Source organism: Panthera pardus, unplaced genomic scaffold (genome assembly GCF_024362965.1).
Source record: "Panthera pardus isolate Hobbes unplaced genomic scaffold, ASM2436296v1 HiC_scaffold_18, whole genome shotgun sequence".
NCBI classification, from domain to species: Eukaryota; Metazoa; Chordata; class Mammalia; order Carnivora; family Felidae; genus Panthera; species Panthera pardus.
The window spans coordinates 3,609,622-3,623,876 of NW_026526743.1; the positions used below are offsets into that span (position 1 = coordinate 3,609,622).

Below are 14,255 nucleotides of genomic sequence, written 5' to 3' on the forward strand. Positions count from 1 at the left end.
TTACCCACCCCTTACGTCTAGATTTCGAAACCCCGCCTCTCCGTGACGTCGGCACGCCCGGTCGCGTCGGATTATAAAAGCCTTGCGGGCTGCGTCACTTCTTAGAAGCTTAGCTGTGGATCACGCTCATGTACCTGCCGGACGCCAGATCCCCTTTGCAGCGACAGCGATTGCAGTAGCCGGTGACAACGTGAGTCCCAGAGCCCGACACCGGAGGGCGAGATGAACGCGCTGGCTTCCCGAGCCATCCAGATCCGCGATCGCTTGTGGCAGCCCGAGCCGGCCCTCCTGCCCCCAGGGTGACGCGCAGCCCGGAGTCGGTGAGTGAGGGGTCGGAACGCCAGGGCCCTGAGGGGTTGAGGGCTGGGAATCAGACTCCGGGTCAGTAATGAGGAGGGAGTTTGCACTTCTAGGTACGTAGACGGGAGGGTTCGAGGCCGGGACTCGTGAGTTCCGAGGAAGGGTGGCCTGGGAGCCTGAACTCTTGCGTCTGGGAACAGGTGCGGCCAGGACGGACTCCAGGGCTCGGACTTAGGAAGGAGAAAGGATTGGGAGCCTGGAGCCTTGAGCCTGGCGGGAGGAGGGCTCTGGAAGCCAGACTCCTGGATCCCCAGTGATGGAACCATGCAGGGGGTCGGAACGTTTGAGTCTCAGAGGGAGGAAGGTCTTGAGGGCCCGATATGTGAGCCCTCAGGATGGATAAGAGAACCAGGGGCTAGGACCTTGTCCCCAAGGGAAGCAAGTAGAGACCCTGTATTCTCAGTTCTGGAAACTGAGCCTTCTTAGTCTGAGAGAAGAGGCTGGGGGGCTTGGACTCTTGGGCCTAAGAAAAATGAGAGAAGTGGGGACTCAGACTCCTGGGTATTGAGAGAACGGAGGTGGGGAGGAGGTGGGAACCGTCTACCTCTGCTGGAGAAGGGAGTGGCAGGGATCAGAAAGGAATGTGGGGGAGGGACTCTCACGTTGTTGTTTGTGTCACTATTTCCATGGCTGTGACTCACAGTCATCCCATGATGCTCTCCCCTAAATGGCTTCTGAGCTTTGTTTTCTTTTGTCCCAGCACAGACAGATGGCCCCAGGCCAAGCGCCCCATCAGTCTGCCCCCTGGAGGGGTACCCACCCCTTTTTCCTCCTGTCCCCGCTGATGGGCCTTCTCAGCAGGGCCTGGAGCCACCTGAGGGGCCCAGGACCTCCAGAACCCTGGCTGTTGGAACCAGTAGCCAGAGCCGATCAAGGAGAAGCTGGTCTGGAGGGAGCAGCTCAGACTTTTGTGGGCATCCACTGTGCCCCGGAGGACAGGCACTTTCGAGGGGAGACTGGAGACAGAGCCGTTGAGGACGATGGAGACGCATTCGGGGGGGCCTGCCATGATCTAAAAGCCAGTAGTTCTCTCCTTGAAGCCTGGGGACATTCAGATGATGATGATGATGTTGAAGAGGATGGTGGGGAGCAAACAACCAGTGTCCCTCAAGAGCAAGCAAGTGAATTTGTAGGTGGCCAGCCTGCTCCCCTCTCCCCTCCCCTTCCAGTAAGAGCCCTGCAGGACCCTCCTGGAGAGGAGAAATCTGAGGAAGGAGGAGCTGCTGAAAGTGAAGTGGTCACGTTTTTCTCTTTTCCGCCATCACCCTGGGAGTGTTGTCCAGGGGAGGAGGAAGAGGAAGGAGGAGCTGTAAAGAAAGAAGCTGCCAGAGCACCTGCTTTTCCTTTGTGTCCAGGATCCAAGCCTAAAGCTCGGGGGTATTGTGCTGGGGAGGAAGAGGGTCAAGCGACAGAGGAAAAAAGAACAGAAAATAAAGAAGCCACAAAGAGCTCCATTTTCCCTTCATCTTCAGGCTTTCACGCTAGGGCCTGGGAGCGTGGTTCAGGAGAGGAGTCTGAGGAGGAAGAAGATGAATTCAGTGACTCGGGAGCAGCTGAGGAGGAGGGAGACGCTGAGGGTCCCTCTTCCATCCCATCCACAAATGCCTTCGTCAGCGCCTGGGTGTATCGGCCAGGAGAGGACACAGAGGATGAGGAGGAGGAGGAAGATGAATTCAGTGACTCGGGAGCAGCTGAGGAGGGGGGAGAAGCTGAGGGTCCCTCTTCCATCCCATCCACAAATGCCTTCGTCAGGGCCTGGGTGTACCGGCCAGGAGAGGACACGGAGGACGAGGAGGAGGAAGATGAATTCAGTGACTCGGGAGCAGCTGAGGAGGGGGGAGAAGCTGAGGGTCCCTCTTCCATCCCATCCACAAATGCCTTCGTCAAGGCCTGGGTGTACCGGCCAGGAGAGGACACGGAGGACGAGGAGGAGGAAGATGAATTCAGTGACTCGGGAGCAGCTGAGGAGGAGGGAGAAGCTGAGGGTCCCTCTTCCGTCCCATCCACAAATACTTTCATCAGGGGTTGGGTGTATCGGCCAGGAGAGGACACGGAGGATGAGGAGGAGGAGGAGTTCAGTGACTCAGGAGCAGCTGAGGAGGAGGGAGAAGCTGAGGCTTCTTCTGTCCCCCCAACAGGTACCTTCTTAAGGGCCTGGGTTTATCGGCCAGGAGAGGACACAGAAGAGGAAGATGAGAATGAGGAGGATGATGACTCAGAAGCCACTGACTCGGCGCCGAGTCCCTCCCTTCACGCTCAGAGCGCCCTCCTCAGGGGCTGGATGTATCCACCGGGAGAGGACACAGAAGGAAGGGAAGTTGCTAAGCAGCAGGGAGAAGCTGAGCCCCGCCCCTTCCGAGTGGCCATCTATTTACCTGGAGAAAGGCCACCACCTCCCTGGGCTCCCCCTCGGCTACCCGTCCGACTACAGAGGCGACTTAAGTCCACGGAAACCCCCACCCGGCGTCCTGACCCCGAGCCTCCCGTAAAGGCCAGAAAGGTGGGTGCTGAGGGCTCAAGTTCTCCAGTCTTAGGGAGGAGCTGGAACTCTTATCTTCCTTCCTGCAGCTCCTGGGCTGGGGCGGGGGAGGGGCCGAACGCCCCAACTGCTGGGTCCCCTGTGTGTTGCAGAGGGTTGCATGTGAACTCCGCTGGGAGGGCTGTGTTCACGGTAACGCAATCCTTTGCAAGAGGCTGGGCCCCTGTGAGGAGAGGGGGCAGCTGTGGTTCATTGTCAGCATCAGGGAACCAACCGCCTCCATCTGCAGGGGGCCGGATCTGGTGGGTGAATGGCTAGCAGGTGACTAACCAGGTCACAAGCATTCTTGTGGAACTAATTTTCGTTTGGTTCTCTCTCTCTTTTCCCGGCCCCTCCCCCCGCCCCCCTCCCTGTGGACACGTGCGTCTTGTGTCTGTGCTGGTCCACCTCCAGGTACGCTTCTCTGAGAAGGTCTCTGTCCACCTCCTGGCTGTCTGGGCAGGACCAGCCCGGGCCGCCCGCCGGGGACCCTGGGAGCAGCTAGCCCGAGATCGAAGTCGCTTCGCCCGTCGCATTGCTCAGGCCCAGGAGCAGCTGGGCCCCTGTCTCACCCCTGCTGCCCGGGCCAGGGCGTGGGCGCGCTTTGGGAACCCTACGCCTCCTCTGGCCGCCACACCTGCTCCTACCCAGATCTTACCATTGTCCTCCGCCCAGGCCACAGCCTTGAGCCCTGTTAGGGCATCTCCCTTCGCCCCTCTGTCCCTGTCTCCCGGCTTGGACCTCAGTGGGAGGCGTGGCTAAGATCATGTAGTTTCATGTTTATATTATTTATTTTTTGTATATTGTTTTATATAAGAAATAAAACTTTGTGATTTGTAGCAAGCAATGTCCCTGCCACTGTGTGTATCTGAACTGACAATCTCCACTACCCTCGGGATAAAGGGGAGTACTCAGTAGAGAATAAACTGTATTTCCCATCATCACTCAAATCTGCTTCTTGTCTTGAGGCTTTTGAACTAAGGGCTGGTGGGTCTTGTTAATTTTTCTTTGGCCTCTGCCTAAATTTTATTAAACTTGGGACAGGGGCGCCTGGGTGGCTCAGCCAGGTAAGTCTGATTTCAGCTCAGGTCATGATCTCCCTGTTAGTGACTTCAAGCCCTGCATCGGGCTCTCTGGTGTTGGCATGGAGCCTGCTTCGGATCTTCTGTCCCCTCTCTCTGCCTTTACCCACCCGTTCTCTCTCTCTCTCAAATAAACTTGGGACAGTTATCTCCCCAAGGGGGGCTAGGAGCTGGACTCAGTAATCTCAAAAAAAAAAAAAACCCAAAAACAAAAAAACAAGGGTTCAGGGGCACCTGGGTGGCTCAGTGGGTAAAGCATCTGACTTTGGCTCAGGTCACGATCTCACGGTTTCTGAGTTCAAGCCCCGTGTCAGGCTCTGTACTGACAGCTCGGAGCCAGGAGCCTGTTTTGGATTCTGTCTCCCTCTCTCTCTGCCTCTCTCCCGCTCACACTCTCTCTCTCTCAAAAATAAATGAACGTTCAAAAAAATGGGGGGGGGGGGGGTCATTTCTAGTCCTCCATGCCTCCCCGGAATATACCCATCCTCCTATTGGCCCTTTAAATGGTGAATTGCTTGAGGCTCCCAGCTGCCCAATTTCATATTTATAAGCCCTGTTCCAGAGATTGTGACTAACAGCACATATGTTACAGGATTGTAAGGCCCCAAAGGAGTTCTTATTGAGTGATTTTAAGTAATTCCTGCACCCAGTGTGGGACTTGAACTCAACCTTGAGATCAAGAGTCCTACCCTCTCATGACTGAGCCAGCCAGACTCCCCAAGATGTTCATATTTAAAACAATCCTTGCCAAGGGCGCCTGGCTGACTCAGTTGGTTAAGCAAATGACTCTGCTCAGGTCATGATCTCGTGGTTCATAAGACTGAGCCCCATGTTGGGCTCTGTGCTGGCAATGGAGCCTGCTTGGGATTCTCTCCCTCCCACTCTGCCCCTCCTCTGCTTGCGCGCTCTCTCAAAACAATAGATAAAAAATAAGTAAACAAAAATTGGGGCGCCTGGGTGGCTCAGTTGCTTAAGCATCTGACTTCGGCTCGTCATGATCTCATGTTTTGTGAGTTCGAGCCCCGCATCGGGCTGTTTCCTTTGGGTGCAGGGTCGGCTTTGGATCCTTTTTCTCCCTCTCTCTGCCCCTCCCCTGCTCACACGTGTTCTCTCTCAAAAATAAATAAACATTAAAAAAGTAAAAAATAAACTTAAAAAAAAACTGGCAAAAATAATCCTTGCCAAATAACAAATTTTTTGGGGGGCTTTATTTTTTTATTTTTTTTTTATTTTTTTTTTTAACGTTTTATTTATTTTTGAGACAGGGAGAGACAGAGGATGAACGGGGGAGGGTCAGAGAGAGGGAGACACAATCTGAAACAGGCTCCAGCCTCTGAGCTGTCAGCACAAAGCCCGACGCGGGGCTCGAACTCACGGACCGCGAGATCGTGACCTGAGCCGAAGTCGGCCGCTTAACCGACTGAGCCACCCAGGAGCCCCTATTTATTTATTTTTTAACGTTTGTTTATTTTTGAGACAGAGAGAGAGCATGAACGGGGGAGGGTCAGAGAGAGAGAGAGGGAGACACAGAATCTGATACAGGCTCCAGGCTCTGAGCTGTCAGCACAGAGCCCGACGCGGGGCTTGAACCCACAAACCATGAGATCATGACCTGAAACGAAGTCGGAGGCTTAACCGACCGAGCCACCCAGGGGCCCCCAAATAACAAATGTTATACAGGTGTTAGCCAGTATTGTAATTACTCTCTCACCCATGCATGTCTTGAATTCAAGTTTGCCTCCAACTCAGAAGTCTTTTCTGACCTCAGATCTGTTGAGCAGTTCAAAGAAGAATGGCCCAAACATCCTGTCCTTTGTCCAGCCTCCGGCCCTGCCCCCTCTCCTTTGCTTCCCCAGGCTTTCATATTCCCAAGCCAATCAAGTCTCTTTCCACTTTAAGACCTTTGTATAAGCTGTGCCTACCGCCTGATGTCCCACCCCTGACCCCCTCTGGCGATTCCAGAATCGTTCCCCGTGATTCTTAAGATGCGTTTTGATTTTCTGTTGCTTAAGACCCATCTCCCACGACTCTTGAGTCCCGGGAAAGCAGGTGCTGCTGAAAAGCCCACTCCCTGAATCACACGACTGGGCACCCAGGCAGCGTACGAGGTGTTAATAGTAAGGTGGTGCAAACGAAGGCGCGCTGGGGCCCTTTCTCCCAATGAGCAGGCGACAGAAGCTGATGAGGGTATGGTATTTCATTGGATTACTCACACGCCAGCTTTCCATCGAAACTGGACAAGCAGATGGCGAAGGCTTGGAGGGGGCAAAGCGGGAAGCAGAAGTCCATGATGAACGTGTCTGGGGCCACGCGGCCGAACTGGAGCACGAGGGCATCGGCTGAGGAGGAAGTCAGGATCTAAGCCCAGCCCCACCCCTCAATTCCCTCCCGCGGTCCTCTGAGCTTCCGGAACTACACAAAGGCCGGGCGGCGCGCCCGCTAAGCCCAGAAACCGAGGGCCGCCTAAAAGACTACATTTCCCAACAGGCTTTGCAACAGCGTGGACTCGGCCCAGCCTAGACAAACGCTCAAATGCTGATGGGAGACGTAGTTCTTGTCGGCTCATGCCACCCTCCAACCTCCCCTTACTCCCCGCCCAGGGAAAACGGTTCTTAGGAGCTCACGGTCATCCGGATGCACGATCTGGAAGTTCTTGACCGAGGCCTGGGTGACTCGACCGTGAAAATTGAGTACGTAGGCGCCGCTCCTGTAGCTCCACCACGGGGCTTTGTTTTGTAGCAGGACCAGTCCCTGGCTAGCTCCCCGTTGGAGGCGACACAGTAGTGACTCCTGCTCCTAGCAGATAAAGTAGGGGGGGGGTGTTTAACCTACCACCAATGGGCCTTTTTCCTCCGGATGCAGATTTTTGAGTCTCTAGTCTCTCTCCTCTGGGAAACATAGAAGTCTAACAAAGTCCTCCTGGCTTCACATATGACCTTCTGCAAGCCATGGGCCCCCTTCTCCCTTAGGACCTAGGGCCAGTCCCCCAGACCTTCCTCTCCCACTGACCCAGACAGTCTCAGCCTTAGCCAACTCACGTTTTGTGGCTGGACGCGGAGTCTCTGGTTCTGGTCATCGATTCCTGGAATGATCACAGTCATTTTCCGGGGCCCTCGGAATCCCAAGACGTTGGTCTCCTGTGGGAATTATGCTCCAGTTGGCCTGGCTCTTTCTCCTCCCCACCGTCCTGCTTCATCCTCTCTTGTCTCCAGGAAACTCACATAGCACACAGCCCCCAGCTCCTCTCTGATCCGAGTGGTCTCCGGGACAAAATTCTTCCTCTCAGGGTTCACTCCATTGTCAAAGATGGTGAACTTGGTGCCCAGGACATTAGATCTGCTCCAGGAGGGGGGGTGGTCAGAGCAAAAATCATAATTACTGTTTTGCTGTACTTGGAGTGCTTTCCCATGTCATCAACTCTTCCCGTTAACCGTCTGCTTGAGATTTAAGTTTTGTGTTCCATGTATCCACAGCCCCAGCCCCTCTGTTTCTTTGATAAGCCATGACTTTTAGCCTCCTGCCTTGACCTTCTAGGAACCTTCTTCCCCCAAAGATTCAAGAATGCATGCATTACATTACATCCACACATTACAGCCCTCTCCCACAGGAACTTAGGAGTCCCACCCCCCCTTGCCTCTCCAGAAGTCAAATGTTTTTTGGGTTTTTTTTTTTTTAAGTTTACTTATTTATTTTGAGAGAGAGAATCCCAAGCAGGCTTCACACTGTCAGCACAGAGCCTGACTCAGCGCTAGATCTCACCAACCATGGGATCATGACCTGAGCCGAAATCAAGAGTCGAGGGCCTAACAGACTGAGAGCCACCCAGGTGGCCCCAGAACTTGTCCTAAATGTCAACCTCTGCTCCAAAGCCCTTAGTTCTCCTATTCCCAACCACCCCGGGGCTACCACGTGAAGAAATAACAGAACCCAGCAGTCTAAGACAAAAGGTCCTTGAACAGGTGGAACTTGCGCTCTGTGGCCTTCTGGGAAATGTAGTTCCCTTGCCCTTCTCCCCTGCCGCCGCCCCTCCCCCGCCCCCGTTTTTCACACATATCAGGACTCTGCCCACCTGACTTTGCCCACAAAGTTGTCCCCATCCCGAGACAGGTCTGTGGGGTCCAGGGAAATGAGGTAATTGGAGGTTTTGCTCCTTTTTCTCTTGCGTCCAGCCAGGAGGAAGTGCTGTGGATAGGAAAAACAGCCCATCAGGATTGATTTCTGGTATCCGGCTAGGGTCAGGGGTCTAAGACAAGGAAACACCACGTCCCCATGACAGAGGAGAGGGTAATGGAGCACTAAATATCTCAAGCCTTGCTGGGAGATGTGGTTCTCTCTGAACGAAGTCATCTGCTACGTCCGGAAGCGGCGCGTCACATCTTAATATCTCCCCCTCATCCGTTCCGCAATTGGGACTTGGGTCAGGGCTGAGCCCAGGCAGAGGGCAGCCCAACTGTGGCAAGGCTGGGCCGCTTTGGAGAAAAGGGAAGAGCCTCAAGTGGAACACTGCAGGACTTTGGTAGGCATTTCACCGGGGAAGAGCAAGTCTGGCACTACCGAGAAGGGAAATAGCCTCTTTTGGGGAGAGTACTTTGAAGAGAGGCCACCACACTGAGGGGGAACTGGCCAGCTTGAGGGGGACGTGGCCTGGCTCTGGGGGAGGGGCTTGGTTCCTGAGGGGCCGGGTTTATCCCAGGCATGGGTGGGGCCTGATAGATAAGAAGGCTCTTTGAGGGGCCAAACACAATGGGGCCAATACCTTGAGAGGGTATGTAAGGGGTGGAGTTTTGGAGGCTGAGACTTTGAGACTCAAAGAGACCTTGAGACTTTGAGACCAAGGCTGAAACTTTGAGAAAGGCAGGCTTATCTCAAGAGGGGACGAAGCCTAGTAATGAGCTTGGTTAAGGCCACTGAGAAAGGAGCCTTTCACAGAAAGTTCTGTGAAGGGCGGGGCTTGGCGTTGGAGTTCACAAGTCCTAGCTCCAAGACTGGCCTGGAATCGTTTAAGTCTCGACAAGGCTCAGAAAGGGGCGGGGCTTGTCCCTGGGAGGTGGATCTCGTTCCAGAGGCTGTCAGACCGCACCTTCCGCCCGTCGGCCGCCTCCAGGTAGAGATGGTAGAAAGGGAACATGCCCTTGTCTACGCCGCGCTTGTCGCGGCTGATGCGGCACTGCACTATGCGGCCGCGCAGCGCTGGCCGCAGGACATACGCTTCCATGTCTTCTCCCAGTCGAGGGCCTGGGGCGCGGGGAGGCGAGCAGGACGAGCTTCCTACATCACTGCTGCCTGCGTCTTTCTCGCCTTCCGGGTCCTCCGACACCTCCTCTTCGGCCGCTCCTGGGGAGTTCACTGTAGACTCCGACTCCTCTTTCTTCTCTTCCGGGTGCTTGCCCTAGCCCACGCACCAAATTCAAGTTAGGGGACAGAGCTGAGACCCGCCCCCACCCCAGGCTTGTCAACTACTGATTGGCCACGCCAGCTCAGTGTTACGCCCTCCCTCAACCATGTCTTCCGCCTATTGGCCAAACATCCCGGTCACCTGCTGATTGGCCAGTACCTCCAAGGGGCCCACCCAGCCAAGTCCTCATTGGTTACCACTAATAACGTCCCGCTGAAGCCACGCCCACTCCACCTACCGCTGGGAGAATCCCTTTGAAAGCACCGTCCCTCCAACTAAAACCAGTGTTGATTCGGTCTAGATAACATAATATGGCCCAGAGCGACCCACTTGAAACTATTTAACTTACTTTCATCGATACCAGAGCGAGTGCCAACTAGCTTTTCCCTATCACTGTTTCACCCCTTCTCTCCAAAGCTCGCTACTTTTTGGTGGGCTGGATTTTAATGTATGTGCTTACATAGATTTAAATCCTCTAGATTGATTTCATAAATGGTAACACACAGAGAGAAACTACTAGACCAATCATAACAGGTTCCGCCCACCAGTAAAAAGGGCCTCTGATTAGGCTGCAGAGTTTTACACCCACCCACTCTAGAGTCCCCGGTTAGCCCTCCTGCTATATCCTGATTGGCTGTGCCACCTCCCACCTTTTTGGAGGCCAAGTCTCCATGTCCCCCGTCACCATTCATTCCAGGGTTTGGTCCTGGACTGGGTACCTCATATTCGTCTCCAACATCCTGGAATTTGCTCTCTTCCTGTGCACTGGCCCCTAAGGAGTGGAAGAAGCCAGAAGAAGGCTGGCTCAGGACACCCGGGTCCCAGGAACTTGGGACAAGGTCACCTGGAAAAGGCCAGATATCCTGGGTTTCTGGCCTCTTTGTATGACTCCTCACACTTGCCAGATCTTCCTTCTCCCCCATGTACATGGGTACCTACACTGGCTGAGAAGTCTCTAGATCCCTGGATCTAAGAATAGAGAGGGGTTAAAGTCCTCCATTTCCCTTCTCCCAAAGACCACATCAGAGAGACTAGGAGCTAAAATGGAGCGGAGGAATGAAGTTTGGGACGATAATTAAAAGTTCTGTTATTGGGGCGCCTGGGTGGCTCAGTCAGTGAAGCCTCCGACTTCGGCTCAGGTCATGATCTCGAGGTTCATGAGTTGGAGCCCTGCGTTGGACTCTGCTGACAGCTCAGAGCCTGGAGACTGCTTCAGATTCTGTGCCTCCCTCTTTCTCTGCCCCTTCCCTGCTCTCTCTGTCTCTCTCAAAATAAGTAAACAGACATTAAAATTTGTTTTTCAAAAGGAGTCCTGTTGTTGAATCATTGGTCATACGAATCAATTGGTCATATTGAATCATTGGTCTATAAGAATAGAAGGAATTGTCATACGATATCATCAAGAAATAAAAAGTAATGACGTACTGATAATGCTACAACAAAAGTGACCATTAAAAACATGCTAAGTAAAAGAAGCCACAGTTCATATACTATATTATTCTATTTAAATGAAATGTCCAGAATAGGAAGATCTAAAGAGATAGCAGATTAGTGTTTGCCTAGGGCTGGAGAAATGAGGTGTGTGTGTTGGGGAGGGGGGTGTCACTGCTAAAAGGTACAGGGTTTCTTTTGGGACAATGATAATGTTCTACAATTGAATGTGGTGATGTATGCTCATCTCTGTAAATATACTAAAAACCATGGAATGGTAAACTTTAAATGCATGAATTGTATGGTATGTGAAATGTATTTCAATAATGCTGTTACAAAAAAGGGAAGAGGATTTCACCCAGTGTCCCTGAAATTACCAGGTCGTTGGAGGGCTGGCCAACCCCTGCGTCGAATCCTGGGAGGCTCTTTGTAAGGAGGTGGAGAAACAGGAATATCCTCCATGGACACTTCCTCCAACTCCAGATCGGAACTATCTGGAAGCCAGGAGAAGGAGAAGGACTAGAGACCAGGATGGCTGGGCTGGGCAGGGGAGGGGGCCTGTAGATTCGGATTCCTGAGTGTTGGAGAAGGAGTTTCAGGACCTAGACTCCTTGCTGTGAGGAATGACAGAGCCCAGAGTGGGCTGGACTCCTGGGTCCTTTGGAGAGAAAGGTTCCAGAGTCCTGAATTCTGAGTCCTGAATTCTAGGATATAGGCAGGTCCAAGGACCCGAGATTACCTGCTTTTGTCGGCGAAACCAGTGGGTCACACTCGCCACTGCCATCTCCACCGCACATCGTGAAGCCCAGGGCACTGTGGAGGCCAGAGCACAGATGTGCCTCTGGCATGTTCTCCTGGAGGAAAGGGTTCCCAAGGCCTGGGAGAAGGTGCAGCGGATCCCATTAACACGATGCACAAATTTCCGTCCTCTGCGCAGAGCTGCTTCCTCACAGACTCCCAGGCACTGTCTCTGACCACCCAGACCCCTGAGACCCATTCAGAACGCTAACTCCGTCCTAAATCTCAACCAAGCACAGCTCTACGGCTAAATTGTTGCGGACTCAGCGCGGGCACACAATCCCACAGGGGGCTCTCAGTCTCTCCCGGACGTGTCTCTAAATGATCCAGGCCCCGCCCCCCAGGCTTTGTTAATTCCAGCCTTCAGGCGCTTCCAGGGCCCGCCCCCGCAGCTCCCTCAAGCCCCGCCCCAGAGCTCCAAGAAGCCCAATCAAGGGATTCTCTCCGGCCCCACCCTCCAGTTGTACCCCGCCTTGCCCCGCGCTCTGGCTATCCCGCCGCTGAGCTCAGGCGGGTCCTGCTCCTGGGCCCCCAAGGGGCCTGCACTGGGCTCTTCTGGACTCCATTCCGCCCCTCCACCCTGAGCCCTTTAGTCCCCGTCCCAAATTCCCGCAGACCCCTCCCTCTAGGCCTAGGCTCCTGCCCGACACTGGGACCTTTTCCTCACCGCGGTCCCCTGCGAGGCGCTCCTCCCGCCTCCATGGTCGCCGGGGTCGCAGGGAAGCGTCGGGATTGGCCTGAACCATGAGGGGCTCTTGGCGCTTCCGCCGCTGCTTCTTCTCAAAAAGCCGCCGCTGCAGGAGTGGGAAAAGGGGGTGAGGGGGGTGGCGACCAGGAGCCAGACAGGAAGACAGGGGTGAAAGAGGGCCCGGGGCAAGGGGAGGCATGCATGGGAGGGAGAGTCCAGGCTCTCAGTCCCTCCTTCCTCAGATCCAGCAGTCCTCGCACCCAATCCCCTCTTCCCCCAGGGCCCTAGCAGTCCCGCCCTCCAGAACCTTAGTTCTTTAGAAATTTTGGACTCTCATCCCCAAGGTTTGCTTCTTTAGAAGCCCAACTGCCTATTTTCTCATTTCCCAATTGCAGACTTGAGGCTTGGAGGGAGACAAAGAGGGCCAGGAGTCCCAGAGCAAGTCCTGGGGGTGGTGTTCCTGGAAGCTATGGAAGACAGAAGAGGGGCTGGCAGGACTCCCGCGCTTAGTACCTGCTGTTCCAGCTTCTGCAGCCTCATGGCGGCCAGCTCATCCCCCAGCAACCTGAGAGAGGTGCAGGCTCATGGTGACAACAAGCAGGGCAACACCTCCCCCGCCTTTTCCCCTCCCCGCCCCCCAACTGCCCAAGAGCCTCTCCTTCCCTTCCCTCTCCAGGCCCAACTTAGGGTGCTGAGCACTCTGTGAGGTCACAGAAGAGTTCTGAAACTCTTTTTTTCCCAGCACTGGCCTGTCTGGAATCCAGGAGTCAGAGATCCCCAGCCCTTCCTTGTCAGGACTCAGGAGTCCAGGCCCCCTGCCCCTTACTGCTAGGCTGATGGTGCCGGACCCACCAATAAGGTTAAGAAGCCAGAGTTGAGTGGGTGTGGGCATTATCAAACTCTGAGTTCCTCCTGAGCCCCCATTTCCAACCCTGCTCTCCCCATCCTGTTCTCCCCACTCACTCTTTCGTCCATGTGTCATTCTCCTGAGACATCCTGGAGAAGCAAAACTGAGGCGTCAGGACACAGATCCAACATCCCAGTGGATGTTCTGCCCTCCAACACCTGATCTTATGCTTTAAATTTTCTCCTGGACCCAGACAGCTGGAATTCCAGGGACCCAGCAGCCTGTTTCCAGCTTTCGTTACTTTCAGGGGCACAGGAATCTGGTTTTCTCTCCCCCAAATAGCTAACTCTTCTATACCCAGGCATGGGAACTTAGGACCCTGGACCCCCAACACTCGACCCTCAGCGACCCCAGGCCTCCGGCACCCACCTGCCTGGAATCCTGGAAATTCCTCTCCTCCTGCCTGCAGAGAAGCTTTTCACATTCACGCCTCGGTACCTTGCCTCTCCGGCCAATTTCTAAACATACCTGACCCTCTTTTTAGCTGGGGACCTACTCTCTGGGTCTCTCGGAAGTAAGCAGGCAAAGAAAGAGGGCTCAGAGGGAGGGAGGGAGATTCCCACTGGGACCTGCCCTAATCCCCTCCCTCCTGGCCCACCACACTCCACTTCCAACAAAGCAATGAACCCTGGCCTCCAGCTGCAGCCTGGCAACCCTGCTCCAGGGGTTCTGAATTGGAAGGGCATGCAGGTGCTCCTTAAAGGGACCCTAGACAGCATCGCAGGGTCTCTCTCTCTCTCTCTCTCTCTCTCTCTCTCTCTCTCTCTCTCGGCTTATATGCTAAAACTTAGAATATGACCTGTGCCAACAGCTACCGACCTATCTGTAACTCGCAGCCACTTCCTGGGGGAAAAATAAGTGGGAAAACTACAACAGCCATGAGGCGAAGGGGCCGAGAGGCCCGCGGAAGTGGCCTCATTTTCCCCCTGCCTGCAGGGAATTGTAGTTCTCTTTGAAATGCAGTTCTCTTTGAAATCCTCCGCTTTCCTTTCGCCTAAAAGGCAGGAAATGCGGCGTCAAGAGGTAAGAGCTTCCGAGAATGGAGGAGAGCCTTTCGAGAACAGGCTAGCGACTTC

The 14,255-nt window shown here is 54.3% G+C and overlaps 2 protein-coding genes across 6 annotated transcripts; one reads left to right on the forward strand and one right to left on the reverse strand.

Moving 5' to 3' along the window:
- The first annotated feature begins 88 nt into the window (after positions 1-88).
- Positions 89-3,721, forward strand: PPP1R15A (protein phosphatase 1 regulatory subunit 15A). 2 transcript variants are annotated; one of them, XM_053905587.1, is made up of 4 exons: positions 89-320; positions 1,061-2,392; positions 2,522-2,860; positions 3,293-3,721. In XM_053905587.1, the coding sequence occupies exons 2-4, from the start codon at positions 1,070-1,072 to the stop codon at positions 3,638-3,640; spliced, it is 2,010 nt and encodes a 669-aa protein (XP_053761562.1). In that variant the 5' UTR covers positions 89-320; positions 1,061-1,069; the 3' UTR covers positions 3,641-3,721. The 2 variants fall into 2 exon arrangements, with proteins under 2 accessions (XP_053761562.1, XP_053761561.1); XM_053905586.1 differs by having other exon boundaries at positions 1,066-2,392.
- A 2,418-nt stretch (positions 3,722-6,139) lies between these two features.
- Positions 6,140-14,222, reverse strand: TULP2 (TUB like protein 2). 4 transcript variants are annotated; one of them, XM_053905591.1, is made up of 13 exons: positions 13,999-14,222; positions 13,236-13,268; positions 12,786-12,837; positions 12,252-12,378; positions 11,526-11,663; positions 11,164-11,280; positions 10,075-10,199; positions 9,041-9,349; positions 8,030-8,142; positions 7,182-7,296; positions 6,999-7,097; positions 6,585-6,756; positions 6,140-6,299 (listed from the first exon to the last, which is right to left on the reverse strand). In XM_053905591.1, exons 2-13 carry the CDS (start codon positions 13,265-13,267, stop codon positions 6,166-6,168), a joined length of 1,533 nt encoding a protein of 510 aa, XP_053761566.1. In that variant the 5' UTR covers position 13,268; positions 13,999-14,222; the 3' UTR covers positions 6,140-6,165. The 4 variants fall into 4 exon arrangements, with proteins under 4 accessions (XP_053761566.1, XP_019281298.2, XP_053761565.1 ...); XM_019425753.2 differs by lacking the exon at positions 13,999-14,222 and adding an exon at positions 13,549-13,935 and having other exon boundaries at positions 10,075-10,127; XM_053905590.1 differs by lacking the exon at positions 13,999-14,222 and adding an exon at positions 13,549-13,933.
- Between the last annotated feature and the right edge of the window lie 33 nt (positions 14,223-14,255).

Coding starts and splice junctions, on each gene's coding strand:
- TULP2 (XM_053905591.1), bottom strand. CDS start 13,267: ATGTCTCAGGAGAATGACACATGGACGAAAGA. Junction 12,838..13,235: donor AATGACACATGGACGAAAGA/GTGAGTGGGGAG, acceptor CACCTCTCTCAG/GTTGCTGGGGGATGAGCTGG. Junction 6,300..6,584: donor GATCGTGCATCCGGATGACC/GTGAGCTCCTAA, acceptor CTTCCTCCTCAG/CCGATGCCCTCGTGCTCCAG.
- PPP1R15A (XM_053905587.1), top strand. CDS start 1,070: ATGGCCCCAGGCCAAGCGCCCCATCAGTCTGCCCCCTGGAGGGGTACC. Junction 2,393..2,521: donor CTTTCATCAGGGGTTGGGTG/TATCGGCCAGGA, acceptor AGGGCCTGGGTT/TATCGGCCAGGAGAGGACAC. Junction 2,861..3,292: donor CTCCCGTAAAGGCCAGAAAG/GTGGGTGCTGAG, acceptor GTCCACCTCCAG/GTACGCTTCTCTGAGAAGGT.